General features: G+C 35.6%; 1 protein-coding gene and 1 pseudogene across 2 annotated transcripts in view; one reads left to right on the top strand and one right to left on the bottom strand.

Moving 5' to 3' along the window:
* Positions 1-2,115: 2,115 nt before the first annotated feature.
* DCX (doublecortin) overlaps positions 2,116-15,999 on the bottom strand; it is a 151,608-nt gene continuing 137,724 nt past the window's right edge. For both annotated transcript variants that reach the window (XM_040323872.1, XM_040323873.1), the window contains exon 7: positions 2,116-12,276. In XM_040323872.1, the coding sequence (XP_040179806.1) occupies positions 12,220-12,276 (57 nt within the window). In that variant the 3' untranslated portion in view covers positions 2,116-12,219. The remainder of the gene's footprint in view (positions 12,277-15,999) is intronic.
* Positions 5,790-5,908, top strand: LOC120914835 (annotated as a pseudogene).

Genomic DNA, 15,999 nt, shown 5'->3' with positions numbered 1-15,999 from the left:
TAAAGAAATCCTGTGCAGTCCCCAAACATTTTTATTAAAGTATTCAATACCTATTGATTCAACCGATTTGGCTCTTTGGTCCAAACACCCATATATGCTGATGTCATGCTCATTTAAGAAGCTAAAATCTGCTTCTGTTGGCAGTGTTAAGAGATGCCCCATGCCCATGACAAATGTCTATGCCATCTAAAATCTGTGAATTTCAAAGTTACAGTTAAAGTGGTTCTAAAGGCTGAAAGTTTTGTATTACCTTAATGCATTATATGCAGTACGGTAAAACATCTTTTGAGTAAAGGGTACAATCACTTTAAATTCACTTTGTTGGGTGCTGGCAAGCAAGAACAAAAACAAAACAAATAAAACGAGCAAGTGTAATGCCATTGCAGTCGATTAAAATCCTTCTAGCACTGTTATACCTTTAATTTCTTTCTGGTTACCATGGGTCACTGTAATGCACATAATGTTTTCACTTTGCAGTGTCTTCTTAAATACGTCTAGGCCTATGTCAGGTGCTAGACCAACTTAAGCAGCACATTTCCTTGCACCTTCATTTTGGTTTGAACTATGGGGATTATTTGCGAAAAAGGCAAATCGACTTTGCACTACAAGTGCACTTTCAAATGCAGTCACCGTAGATTTGAAGGGGAAATGGAAGGAAAATAAAAACCAACATTGTAGCTTGCACATGTTTGAATGATTTTCAGATCTTCCCCTCAGATCTACAGTGACTGTACTTCCACTGCACTTGTAGTGCAAAGTGGATTTGCCTTTCGTAAATAACCCCTCTGTGTATGTCACTAGCTCGGGGCCTTGTTTGAGTGGTAAATCCCTAAGATGCATACAGAAGCACATATGGGTAACAGAGCCATTTTATTAACATAGACTTGCAATGTTATTGTGAATATACACAGTGCTGGGGTTTCCCACTATTTGGCAGTGAACCTGGTTTATAGATCCTAATAACATCTAAATCTACTGAACACATAAGCCTTAAGGTGTATACCCAATGGGCCTGAGCCCCACAATTTTGGGGTTTACACATTATTTTAAGTTATAATAATAAATGGAGGACCGCATATTCTCATGTTCGGAGTGATGAGTTGATAAAAATGGCACTCCTGGGATTTCAACACACAAATGGTTGAGCTCACCTGCATCAGACAATATGATGCCACCTGCATGCACCATAGATAAAATATCAACTGCTCAAAATGTCACTGTTCTATATTTATAATATAAATACATGCACCTCTGTCTGTAACTTTGTTAGATAATAAGAGGGTCAGTTTATTTCAAATTAAATCAAATTGCTTACATGTGTAATGCCGCGTACACACCATCACTTTATGTGATGAAAAAAAATTACGTTTTTAAAAACGTCACTTTAATTGACTGTGTGTGGGGGAAAACGTTGTTTTATGTCTTGTAAAAAACGACCAAAAAAAATTGAAGCATGCTTCAATTTTATGTGTCGTTTTTCAAAAGTGCACTTTTTACTTCACAGAAATTGACCGTGTGTAGCAAAAAACGTCGTTTTCTAAGACGTTTTTTCATCCACGCATGCCCAGAAGCTACTTATGAAGCAAGCTTCAATGGTAAAACGTGGTGGAACGTAACCTCACTTGCAAGATCATTGTGAGAAAACGATGGTGTGTAGGCAACTTCGTCTTTGAAAATTGAAGTTTCAAAAACGTCATTTTTTACTTCACAGAAAGTATCGTTTTTTTTCATCACATAAAGTGATGGTGTGTACGCGCCATTACATTTAGTCAAATCATAATAATAAGCACACCACTATGTTGACAGCTGTAAGAAACTAATATTTCTACACCTCATATTCAGAATATTTTTTACTGAGAATACTGAGTTCGTGTTCACTAAACAGATCAGCCCTTGCACCAAATAAAAATGTCATTAGTGTAATGGTCTCCCTCAAACAACACAATGATCCTTTAGATTAATTTCCCTTGGTTAATGAATTTGTATTTTCCTGTACATGTCATTGGATCATGAAATAAGTTGTGTAAGTATGATTGGATACTTTTTTTTTTCAAGCCTCAGACAGCTGTATTTAAGAGTATATACACACCTACTTTGTCTGTGGTACTTATTCTATGAACTTTAATTTACAGAGTTTAATTAAGCTGTTAAATATACGTAGTAAGTCTCGTGATAATGCTGGGCTGTAGGTCATTTTCCTTCTAGAAGGTATTCTCATATCTAATGCTGATGTTTTCTACATAGCCCTTAGAGGAACTTAATTTACATTTTCAGTTGAAATCCATTTAACAGGCAGTGAACGAATATATCCTAAATATTCAAAGAGCACATTTGTACATACCCTAACTTGAGGCTGTGGCTTGGCACAAACTTTATACTTCAAACGATTCTTGTCTTACAATCAGAAAAAAAAATGTTTTCTTTTTACATTCACATTATCCATTATCGTAATATCCACCATAACCCAAGTATCTGTCCCTCTGCTCCTTTAGCAGTCAAGAATAAAACCCTAGGATAAAAACCAACTGTCTATACCAAGACTTCATACAGTACCAAGCAATGCTTTTATAATAATCTAACTCATCTGAAAGACAATCATAAAATAGTCAAGTGAGAATACTCAATTTGTTACCAGTAGTATGAAGAAATGCACTGCACATTTTCATGCATGCACCCCATAAGTCTTGTTAACGAATAAGCTACACTTCTATAAAAGTTACACCCACTAATCGACTAAGTACTTGAATTCTAACTACAGCTACTCCTATGTTCTTTTTTTTAAACATTGATAAAAAGCTTTGCTGTACAGTTTAGATGGCAAACAAATGTTATTTTAACCCCCTGCTTCCATATGGAGCCCAATGCCATTGCTCTGCAGTGTGTGTGGGATTCCATTTAGCAGCACAAGGGGCAATAACCGCCAAAAAAAAAAAAAATTAAAAAGAAAATTCACCAGGACTGAGACATAATTATCAAATACCATGCATGTGCTGTATACATTTAGCAAGAAATCATTGGCTTCAAGCTGCGCTATATTACATCATGATACAGTGAGAACAGTTTGGCTCAACCCCTCATCTGAAATTCACCATCTTTTTTCATATTTGAATCAGTGCCCACTACATATGAAATACCTAAACATTTAAGAAATCCAACAGTAGATATTAGGAGTCAAATATAGTTTCAGTGTCCAGATTGGTAATATACATGTGTGACCATTAGTATGGGACATCAAATAAAATGTTCTCAAACATCCAGAACTCTTAATTCAGTATTGGGGGTTCACATACAAAATATGGCACAAATAGTTATGAACAAAATGTTAATGTACTTCATAATGGCTTTATTTTATTTTTTGAATGTTTGGTAGCAATATCATATTTGCAGAATCTGAAGACTCAAGAACATAACTCCTCTTACTAAAATACTACATTTCTAACTAGTTTTGTATTCTTTTTAAGAATATTTTACGTTAGTGGAAAAAGGGAATGCATAATTGTCCCAAGTAGAAAAACTACACAGTAAGGGTATTACAGAGTAAGTGTATCTTTAATGCTATTTTTTGTTAGTTGTAAGACTGAGCAATTTAAAAGAATGCTGGTGGGATAGACCCTGCTCTGTGCTGCTGCACAGAATGCTAGAGTCTATTATTATAAAAAAGTGGCATATCTTTTTAAGCACCGAAACAACTGTTTACCGAACAGTTTGCAAAACAGTATTAAGTTTGGGAGATTTATATTTGGTGGAAAGCAAACATATGCTAAAAAATTGTACATGACATCCCATCTTTTTTCATAGGAGGCATATTTATAAAGAAGTTAAACTAACATTTACCAAACATTCACTGCAAGTGTGTTAAAGAACGGTGATTACCACCAATGAATGTTTGGTAAAAGACACATTTACTACCTTATAAATATGCAGCTTAATGTTCCCAAAGGCCTAGTATCACACTAACTACCCCCCGCCCCCCCAGCCCGTCTCTTTTATTCATCCCTGCAAGCACACAAATAAAAACTGCCCTGAAAAGAGTCAGATTCAGCTGAACATTACATTATCAAAAGTAAATATTAAAACTGCAGTATAAAAATGTTTCTTCTAAAAACAGTCTTTATACATAAGTTAAAAAAACTATGGGAAAAGTCCTACTTCCAAACCCAAGAATAACGGCAGTGCTCGGTAATGTAAAAATAAAAGCTGCCTTCAGCACAGAACGATTTTGTAATATCTTCAAATATTACCATAGTTACCTCAATACATCTCATATGAAAAAAAAAATGTTCTGCATATATGCAGATTATAAAAATTAAAGAAGGAATGGCATATGGATTTAGCATTTGCACAAATTTTTTCTCACAAAGTTGGGTGCCCTTAGGGCTACAAAAACAATCACCTCAAATTCTTAGATGGCTGACAATTGTCCTCATTACTCTCTAGGGCAGTAGTTCCCAACCACTTGTTGGGAGCGGTATGAATTTCAGCTATGTTTGTTGACATGCGCAGCAGGCTTTCAGCAAACAGGTAAAAATTATCTAATTTCTAGAATGTCATCAAATGTTTGCCATATAATAAAAAAAAAAAAATGTGACCGATATATCTTTATTACAAAAAATAACTCTGCGTCTTTTATTGTATTTGATTGTTTGCAAAGATTTACTAAGGGTTAAGGACCATGTTTTTAACGTTTTGGGAAGTCCCACCCTTCTGAACATACATGATAGGAGTTCTATGTCTGCTTTAATACATCAAATATCACCTACTCCCAAGTGGCAGATTTTCTAGTGCTTACATTCAACTTTCTATGTCACCATATTGGTGACATACTGTAACATAAAGTATCCCCGTAACATTCTGGTAGAAAACACAGGACATAGTAATTTTGACACAGTGCAAACCTGTAAAGGTGATTTCTAAGAAATAAGACAATTCTTGAAGATCAAAATGGCCAAAAAATGTATTCTAACATCACAATTGCTGGTGCTTTATCATGAAACACACATTTTTCCTTAGCAACTACACTTCCTGTCAAAGTTATCTGGGACATTCGCTGCATCAATGTAGTAAATATGACAACAACAATAATCTTATCTAATCTAAAACACACGGGATATTAGCAGCACCTATGACTGCAAATGCCTCACTACCGACACAAATCATGTAACTATCACAACACACTATTCAGAAGAGACTACTTTAAAGTGGTTATGTGCTTCTCAAAAGGACAACCCCGTATGTGGGGTTTAATTACTAAATATATCAGGCTCCAATACATTTAAGATTTGAACCAAATACAAAAAACATGGGGAAGTAGGCATAATATAAGTAAAAAATTTAGCTTGATATAATAGTATTTCGTATTTACAGGAACAACAAAAGTGACATGCAAAGGTTTCATCTGTCGCATGGAAGATGCTTGCTTTCATTCTGTAGCCTGCACCACATACAAATATGCTGACTAGTTGCTATGGGAAACTTGTCCCTTTTTTTAAAATAAAATATTCCTCTTGGAATTTTCTATGGAGCTATGGAGCATAAAAACATAAAAATTACATTGTATTGGTTCAGTCTAAAGCCTCTCCCCTTTCAGTCTCATAAATACAAATAAATAAAAAGTATTTGATTGCCATGGAGCTCGTGGTGGTGGGGGGTTGGTAAGATGAGATACTACATATGGTAACAGATGAGTAAGAATCTCATATTAAAAGGGAGTTATATACTTATACACAAGCTCAGGCATATTAAACGTGAAAAAGAAAAGGGTAAATACATATAAATACATGTACAAATAAGCCTACAGCCACATCACCCTAAACACACCCAATCTCATCTGACCTCAGAGGATAGGCAGGGCTGGGCCTGGTTAGCACCTGGATGGGGGACCGCATGGAAATACCAGGTGTTGTAGGCTAAAAAAATAATAATACATGTACAAATAAAATAACAACAGATCTATAACTGGTTTGATTACTGTCAGCATTGAAGATAGTGGTCTTAGCCTAAATAATAATAAATAAATAATAATTATCAAAAACAATTTCCGTCTTGCACAAGGAACATTATGAACAAATTAGGTCTCATTCAGCCTGTCTATGACGATGTTCCTGTGGGCACCATAGGACTAGAAAAGCAACAATGATAATCTCAAAAAATCTTGGTTTCTTCTTAATATACTGCTTTTATATAGTTCTATGACAAGGGTGTAAAACCATTATGGACAATAAAAACGTGTACAACTCAAGAATCCATGCTTAGGGTTTGGTATGAACATGTACATTATGTTCCTTGCCACCATCCAAATTATGTACTGCAACAAGTTGGAACGCTTTGGCCAGACTATAATTAGTTCATCGTATGGGCTCACACATGGAGCATTATTATAGTAATACAATGGTAGGAGTGTGTTCACTACTGTTTAAACAGCAAATAAGCTTTTACATTTAGCAATGCAGTCATGTAAAAATGTGCTTTACAAAACAACAATTGTTGGCCTGGTTTATACTTTAGGAGGATATCTGGATAGTTCAGTTGTCAACAAATATTTTTAATAAAACATGTTCATTAAGGCTTCAGAGCTGTTGTATATAATGAATGCATGATCGTGTTTATGCTATAATATGAATGCATGCTTAATAGCACTCCATTTTTTTACTGACCCTATATACACAGACTAAAGTATAAAATATCTGAGTTGGATAAGCTTACATGAAATACATCTGTAAATCCTAAAGTTTTAAAGAGAAATCAGCTTCTGGGGACAAGCCTGAGGCATAATAATGTTAACCCTGATTGTGAAGATAAAATAAAAACATTGAGTTTAATTAACTAAAACTGGAGAGTGCAAAATCTGGTGCAGCTGTGCATGATAGCCAATCAGCGTCTAACTTCAGCTGGTTCAGTTAGCTTTGACCAAAGAAAAATCTGGAAGCTGATTGGTTTCTATGCAGAGCTACATCATATTTGCACTCTCCAGTTTTAGAAAATCAACCTCACTGTGTACAAAATATGAATTTGCGTGATCTCTGCAGAGACACAAAATTACATACTGCATGCTGTTGAGTTATTAGTCTCTAAACTTAGCATCTCAGAACAAAATTCTTCTAGCTCTTCTAATTTTATAAGAGAAGGTCTGGTTTATAAAGATGTAATGTTACTCAAAGCAGCAATAAGATGCTTTCCCTTTCTAAACTGCATTAGAAAACAACATTGCATTCCTTACAACTAAAATACTCTGCTAGCAAACCTTTCGGTTTGCTTTTCCCCAAACATGGGATGTCAGATGCATTGGTTTACATGAATTACTCCTCAAAAGGTAATTTTATTGATTGTTATTGGCAAGACCCCAAGCTATTTTGTAATTGTTCAGGTGGACAATATCTTTGTTTTTATTTCCTGCTGGTTTACTAAATTTGTTTTATTCAGAAAATGTATTTTTAACACACTGCACCTTCAGTAGATAAAGCATTGCATGGACTTCTTACATTTGCCTTTGTGGCAAATGCTCCCATACCTTCTTAACCATGTATTGTGCGGCCAGATATTGGTGGTTACTGTGAGAATACGTATTTATATATGATTATGATTATTAGGCCTCATACACAATGGATGTTTTTAACACTGCTTTTAGGGGCGGCTAGCGTTTTGGTTTCTGCCTCTAAACACCCCTGCATGTGAGGCTCGCTTCACACGTAAACCTGGACAACCTGCAATGCTGTCCATCCCTATGCTCAGTTTCAGGGACGAATCAGAAAACAATATTTGCCTGAATTCGGCCCTGAAATGGAGGCAAAGACACACAGCGTTTCTGTGGAGTGCGCTCCGCAGCCACCCCGGAGACATGTGAACCAGCTCAATAGAGAGCCGGTCACATTCTCCTGCTATGTGAATAGGATGTGGGAAAAACCGCATCCAATTTGCATAGGTGTGAACCCAGCCTTAGCCTATGTGTCCCTGCACACATAGGTCTTTAGAGGAATTTAGAGGCAGGGACATTAAGAGGGAGAAAATACCAACTGCCAGCATGTCCAGGAACAGCAGTGTTTTGGCAGAAAAAACACTTGATACATGTAAATGTGTCTAAACGTGTGTCAATGATAGGCTCATTTAGCACTTGAGAGATAATTCATATCAATGGGCAAAATAAATTATTAACCCTGCCAATTAAATTAATTGATGTCCAAATGCCTGACACGCCTAAACGTGCCTAAATGTATTACATGCGTCTACAAGTATCAAGTGTTTTTTCTGCCAAAATGCCACTGCCAGGAGGAAAGGTGTCTAGGAGAGCTGGACAAACGCCCTGTGTGCATAAGGCCTAATAGTACAGACATAAAAAAATCAACTTCATAACTGATCAAACCAATGCTCCTGATGGATCCAACCAGTCATATATTACATCTTGTTGAAACAATACACTGTCATTTATTATGTTCAGTGGACTGATTTGATATGTATACAATAATTTGATAAATCTCACAAAAGTGCTACTTTTTTAGTAAGCATCACATTATTGTATTATTATATATTGTTGTTACAACAAACCAGACAGAAAATAGTACCTAAATGACAATAGAAAAGTTCAGTAATAAAATGAATCACTGTAATCTACATTGATACAGCAAAATTGTTCTTGTGCTGAGAACAGAATCTTTGTTCTTACAAAAAGTATAAAAACACTTAAAAATTATTTATTTCAAATGGTAAATAGGGACCTGAATGATCTTTTCAAATACATTTGAGAAAATGCTTTATCCCAGAGAAGTGTTAAAATAACTGAAACGGAGTGGTTTATAAAAAGTAGATAAAAGATAGTAAAAATTTAAATTACAAAAATGCATCCTGGTTTACAGGAAAAAAAACTGTTTGATAGCTGAAAACAAAGAATCAGTGTTTTCAGAACTGATTATAATGCTGGCCATATACGTACTGATCATGCAAACAGCCATTCAATCTGGTCGTATCAAAGTTGTTCAATGATTGATGCAGAACAAACTGAACATTTTCTTACATTAATCACTATCAATGTAAATATTTTTTTTTAGAAAAGCAAGTAATTGTTTCAGAATTGGTTGAATGCTCTATACATCCCATGAGTGATGTATAAATCATTTAAATGATCAACTCATACAGTCTCGTTTTATTTTTTTGACAGTTATTGAAGTGGTAGTGAAGCGCAGTAATTAATAAACAAAATTCAACAATTGCTAGATTTGATCATATTATTAAAATAGTTCCATTGAATAACCTGATCAATGCATGCATGGACAGCATTACAAAGCTGGTAGGATTTTATAGAGGCAGATATATTGTATGTCCAGTGAAATTAATGGTTCAAGTGTGCAACTTTTCCCATACCTGAAAGAATATAGAGTTATTTAGGGACATTTATTAAAGCACAGGTTAGCAGATCTGTTTTTTTGCAATGTCTCTTGTTTTTGTGTTTATGTAATAGGTTTATGTATTCCAGTTAGCTTGAAGCTCAAAGGGATTGTTTGCGAACAATGGAATGGTAATCAGTTGTATGTCTAACCACAAAAGCTACAATCATTGGAAAGGTAGATGTCAGAGATGTTTAATATATTTAAGCACCCATAAATAACCCTTTGTAAAATTTTGAAGGAAATATCAGCATTTTTGTTTTTAAGTGGAAACTTTTAAAAGGGATTAGTTTGGTAAATTCAACAGAAGCTCTTATAAGCGCAATACATTTTCAGACGCATCTTTCCCAGAGTAGCGCAAGAGTATCTGGTTAGTGAATAACATATGCGAAGAAAAGGAGCCAAGGTGCCAATCTAGGAGATGGTAAACCAGTGGCAACACTGTTTTACCATCATTGATATAGAGCTTAGCACATGTCATCACTAACCAATGGCAGGTTTTCTTGAGAATCACCAGATGTATCACAAATGTATTTAACTTATATCATGTGGATAAGTAAAACATTTAAAGCCAATGTATGTATATAGAATGAATTAATGTAGCTGATCAATAAAGTTATCAAATTAAAACAAAGAGTTAAGGGAATCAGAATCTAGCATTAAATGTACATTGTTTATTTTTTCATATACAATGACAACATTTTATATGTATTTAATTATCCAAATTATCAGAATAATCAGGCATAATTAAAAAATTGATCTCCATTGAAGAGTTTGTGTATTAATCTCTATTGGCTAGTCTTTCCCTTGACGGTATGCAGTATTTTGATATCAACCATTTTCAAATATTTTGTTTGCCTGTCAAAGATGAGTGGCAAGCAAACCACCTATCTATATGGCAATAAAGTAGCTAATGCCACTGACAACTGTGGAGTATCAGTGAAAAATATAGCTTGAATTAGGGAATTCTGTAGACCAGTTGAAGTGAGGATGTTGTATATATGTTGGATCGTCGTTATCGTTGTAACCATGTATTCTAGGCCTGCCACAAGGAAACACAATAATGATGATGTTTCAAAATTTGTATATTGCTCTTCAATGTTACATGGACTTGTCCACTACATTTTTAGAAACTGCTTCTTGAAAAATGTATGTATACATTGAGAAAAAAAATGTTGGATTGCATGAAAATGCTTCAAGGGAAGTACAAAATGGCACTGTTTCTGCACATTCATAACCGTTTAATAAATTTCTTATGATTGCTGTGTTTTCTAGTGTTTTAACCATGCGTTTGCCTTTACAGTTTCATCAAGATTCAGATACACTTTTCCTAGACAACATGATGACCCCATAACAAGCAGATCTGAATACAGAGCATAAACTGTCAATTTAGAGTGCAGTTTTAATATTATTTCTTTAGTGTTTGGGCATAATTGTGTTTTGGCTGATCAGAAGTGTGTGCCTGTATTTCTCACAGTATCAGTAATTTCAGATGAAATGGAAAGGTATAATAATCACTGAAACTGTTTTCTGTATATAACAAATGATTTATAGCTCTCATATTTGCTTCCTATTTTGATAGTATTCCAACCATCTGGTGCTAAATTGGGAGAAACCTTTATTTCTTGAATCTTGTTTCTAATAACGTGATGGTGGTATAGGCATCAAAAAAGGAACGGGACTGAGATGGTGATAAAGAAATAAGAAAGCCACCTGGAATTTCAATTATCAAAGAGTATTTGACCTCTACCTCAATTGCATTTATAAGTCTCTCTATTATTTAGTGTGACTTATCAAATGGGTTATTATAGCAAAGAATAATAACTAATGATCAAAGTTGTGTAAAACAGGTGAGTGTTACTATCATTTATCCCTTTCTCTACAACAAAAAAAAAGACAAAAGACAAAAAAATAAATATCAATAGTTATCCATGGCAACAAAGGGGTTCAAAGTTGCACTGTCTTATACAAATAGTTATAATCACTACACACTAAATTACTACTCTGTGCAATAAAGGATTTCACTGTCAAGCTAAAGGTTTTTCTTGCTTCCATCTGGAAACCAGATGCAGTTTGTCCTATACCAACTAACGGGACTTCTCCTTGTTGTTTTTTTTATGATTGATTCTCTCAAACTGAAAATTAACAGAGACAGTACCAATCAATAAGTGGTGAGATAAAGAGCAATTTCCGTTGTGTGCTCTCATGATCCTATTGTAAAGAATCAACTTGCATCAGCCTCAAAAGACAATTTAGTTGAAAGCAATAGTAGCAGAGGTTTAAACTGAGAAAACCTTAAATGAGAATTTGAGAAACTTTATAAGTTTGTGTGACCCTACATTTAGATGGTGATACTTAGGAAACAAAGTTGTATAATGTCAGGTATCATCATCATTTCCATGTCAAATAGAATAGTTTTGGATAGCAATATAAATCAGACAAAACATTATCAGCAATATACACTAGACATTACTCATTTCCCCAACATGTGTCATGATTCTTACCACTCTTGGTAACAAGGCAATACTCAATGACTGTTGATAGGGTCAGTTTTCTGACACCATCTACAGCTCATAGAAACAACATGTTTGGTTCTAAGTACAACTCCTAAAATGGCATACTTGCATACAGTATACAATTGTGAAGCCTGCTTCATCACTATAAAACAGTTGCTTATCCCCATCAGCCTGGGTCACATACAATTTATGAAACAAACTATTAAATCACAGGGAAAAAGAAAAATGAAAGCTGCAATTGGATTCTTTAAAAAGCACCAGTGTGTCGATCTGCTTTTCTTTTCTGCTGTGTGATTCTACATGTTGTGGACACGATTCACTGTTATTCTTTACATGGAGTCCCCAAGGGAGTCAGAGTCATCCAAAGACAGGGGTAGGTACAGATCCTGTTAAAAGTAACAAATAGAAAATGTGTTAACTAAAAGAACAGGTTTATTTCTGTTTTAATAACTATACATTTTATGTTATACATTAAAGTGTATGTAAACCCTAACAATTAACTTCTCTTATGTGTTCCACTTTGGTCTGTTAAATATACTTTGAAAAGTGTTTTATTATATCTCTATATGCTGGTCTGTGCAATCTCTAGTTTTACCCCAAACATTACATAGTTACATAGTAGGTGAGGTTGAAAAAACTATACATTGCTATCAGCGTTAACCTGGAATGCTTTGTGTGCTGCTCAAGCTTACTGGAACAGGGTATGGATCTCAAGCATCCGCCACTAGAAATGCTGGCACGGGAGGGAGTCCCAGCTCCTACAATCACTGGCAGTAAAGAAAAGACTCCCTGAAACTGCACATCAGTGTTGTTCCTATCCTGGGTTGTATGAATGGCAACCTCAGCCTGGACATTGACCAGGCCAAACCCCCAACGCATTTTACTTCGCCCCTTGGAGCTTTAGTAATGGGGATGAAGATCTCAGTCATGTGGAGGAGTATTTATGCATCATTGGACATCATTCAAATGTGCAAAGGATTAGCAGGTGTGTATGGTGAAAGATGGTATGTATGTGTGTATGGTATATAAAAAGTACTGAAAAAATGTTGGATTGTAATTAAAAGATGTGGAATGATTAATCCATGAGTCTGTAAATTTAAAAGAATGAAAATGCAAGAAATTATAATGATAAAGTAAAAAATACTGATCCTGATCTGGAATTAAAACAAAATTGAATGATCAAATTGCAGAAATACAAAGATACAAACAAAACAAATTCACCCTCCCTGAATGAATGAATTAATGAAAAACTTATATAGCTTACATGCGAACTTAATCGCCTCTGGGAGCTAGTTGTTCCTGTCTTTCTAGACATCAAAAGAGCAGAGTTTTGATCTGTCTTCTGAAGGTTAGGTGGTTTTCCTCCAACCGAATGCTGGTTGGTAAAGCGTTCCATGGTTTAGGACCTTGTACCGCAAACCTTCTTTCTCCCTTGGACTTGTATCTGGCTTTGGGTATCTGGAGCAAATTTTGGTCAGTGGATCGCAGAACGCGATTGGAATTGTGGGCTTTTATCTTTTCGCATAGATATTGCGGAGCCTTCCCATGGATGCACTTATGCGTCAGACAGAGTGCTTTAAAAGCAATTCTGTCCTTTACTGGCAACCAGTGAAGGGTTCTCAACGAAGGTGAGATTAATTCCCATGTTTTTTTCCCAGTCACAAGTCTGGCGGCCGTGTTCTGAACGACTTGTAGATGAGTGATCTGATACTTTGGGAGTCCGAGGTAAAGGGCATTTGCATAGTCCAGTCTGGAGTTCACAATTGTTCCGACCACGACTGCTACGTCTTTTTTAGGGATGAATGGAATAAGTCTGCGTAGTAGGCGCAGCAGATGGTGAGATCGGCTGACTACTGACCCTATTTGTGCGTCCATTGTCATGTAGGTGTCGAAAGTGACCCCAAGACTTTTGACTTTGGAGCTAGGGGTGATAATTTTGCCCAGAATGGGCGGAGGTGTCCAGGTTGTTGCCAGTTGTTTCTTCCGACTGGCGTGAAACAGAAGAAGTTCTGTTTTGGAACTATTGAGTTTAAGATAACTCTTTGTCATCCAGTTATCTATCAAAGAGAGACATTTCTCTAAACTGAGATGATGATCCTTTTTGTTGCATATGCGAAAATATAGTTGCGTGTCGTCTGCATAAGAGTGATAGAGTAGTTTTTCGCTACTAATGATTTAAAAAAGAGGGTGAAGATAGATGTTGAACTGAATAAAAATGTAAAAAAATAAATTATAAGAGTGAATGAATGACTTACTCTCAAGCAACAGTCACTCACAATCCCATCAAGATTTGTAAAGAATAAAAAAGGAGTTTGGCATATATTGGGGGAGGACAGTTCCTCTCCGAATATAGGGATTTTTTAAGTGAGATGTGTTGCTCTTGGTATATAAGGTAGGCGCACAAAACACAAAGTTTAAAGTAGTATCAAAAATAATTTAATTATGACAATATAAAATATCATATTTCATATAATTTACATAATAAGATATACATATGGTCATAAACCACAGTTTCATGAAAAACAAAGTAAAGGGAAAACAGGTTATTTGAAGGAAGATTCATGCGAATTTGCCAACTAGTTTCGCACTTATATGTGCTTCATCAGGGCTTGCATAATGTTCCTGTTCCTTTTATGTATGTAGCAGTCTGCGTACGACATAAAGATTCATCATTAATACAACAGTTTATTATATTTATGTGATTTTAAACCTTGAACAAAATGTGTTTTAAACATATATATAGAAGGGGGAGTATATAGCGCGCTTACCATTTCCGTTAAAAAGCTCATAGAACTGGGCAGAAAGACCTGCCTCAGATTCAGCAGGGGGGGCACTGGATGCAATCAGGAGACTCGTTACTCCACTTATAATCAATGGAAGCCAGATCCACTTGATTTTAGCAGGTGCGGACAATGAAATGTTTGGAAGGTTCAACACAAAAGAGGATATAGATGACTAATAGTTGTATTTATATTCTTTCTAAAAACAAGCAAAAAGGTTTAAATAATATTAGAGAGTCTAAAAGAGTATGTATATATTAGTTAATATATTAAGTGTCCATGCATTTAATGATTGTTATAGAATAGAGTATATCCAATGAGAGCTTAATGGCGATGTTTACCTTAATAATAGCAAGATTAAGATTAATTTTTGTACTGTTAGATGAATCCTAGGGGGTTCCCAAGAGGTTTTCACAAAATTCTATGAATAAAAAGTAAATATAAAAATATACAAGTTTTAATAGTTATTCTATAAAGAGTAATAACAAACATAGTGCCTGTGACTGAATGTCATAATGAGGCAATAGTCTAAATATATAAGAGCAGAAGTTTTTTTACCTTAAGTAGTAAATGGGAAAAGATATATTAATATTTCCAGTTGTAATCCATGAATGTAATGCCTCCGTTGAATTACAAGTAATATTGATAACGTGGTCCAAATAAAGTACCATATGTTACCACTTGAATTCTACAGGGAGATAAATACAAAAAGGGAATTAATATTTGGGATGGTAGAGATGGCTAAATAGCCTAAGTGAGACACTAATTAATCAGAGTAAAAGATCGTCATTACCTTTGTTGAATAGTGGCAGCATAAGGACAAAAGGGGTCCGTATGCTAGCTTCACAAGTTTAGTTGTGTTGTCCTTCCTCCAGCTGTCCAAGTCAGCGTCTGACATATACACTGTCCGCGCTGACTTAAATAGCTGTATTTCCACCGGAAGTGAAAAGAGTCAAGGCTGACCCCTGGCATCACTTCCGGTTCACGTGTCCCAAAACGAATGCGCACGCAGATTATGCGCTTCAGCGTGATGACATATGCTGGAGCGCATAATGAAGAGACGTAAACCGGACGTCTCTTACCAGCCAAGGGAAAACGATCGGCCGGATGTGCGTGTGCGTCCCATCCGAAGCACTTGATGGGAGACAGAGGCGCCTAGGATAACGCGCCCCCTGTGTTGGGACATGTGATTGGCCGCACCACGCTTAGTGTGAGGTCCAATCTCTCTTTGCATCAAGAAGTCCCCTGCATAGTGAATCGTACAGCTCAAAGCTCAAAAAGCAGAAATAATAATTTAGTATACAGTAGTACTCAAAGCATATATAATTA

The sequence above is a fragment of the Rana temporaria genome, chromosome 9, assembly GCF_905171775.1.
Source record: "Rana temporaria chromosome 9, aRanTem1.1, whole genome shotgun sequence".
In the NCBI taxonomy this organism is placed as follows: Eukaryota; Metazoa; Chordata; class Amphibia; order Anura; family Ranidae; genus Rana; species Rana temporaria.
The sequence above is the reverse complement of the archived record's forward strand: the minus strand, read 5'-3'. Positions and strand labels throughout refer to the sequence as shown.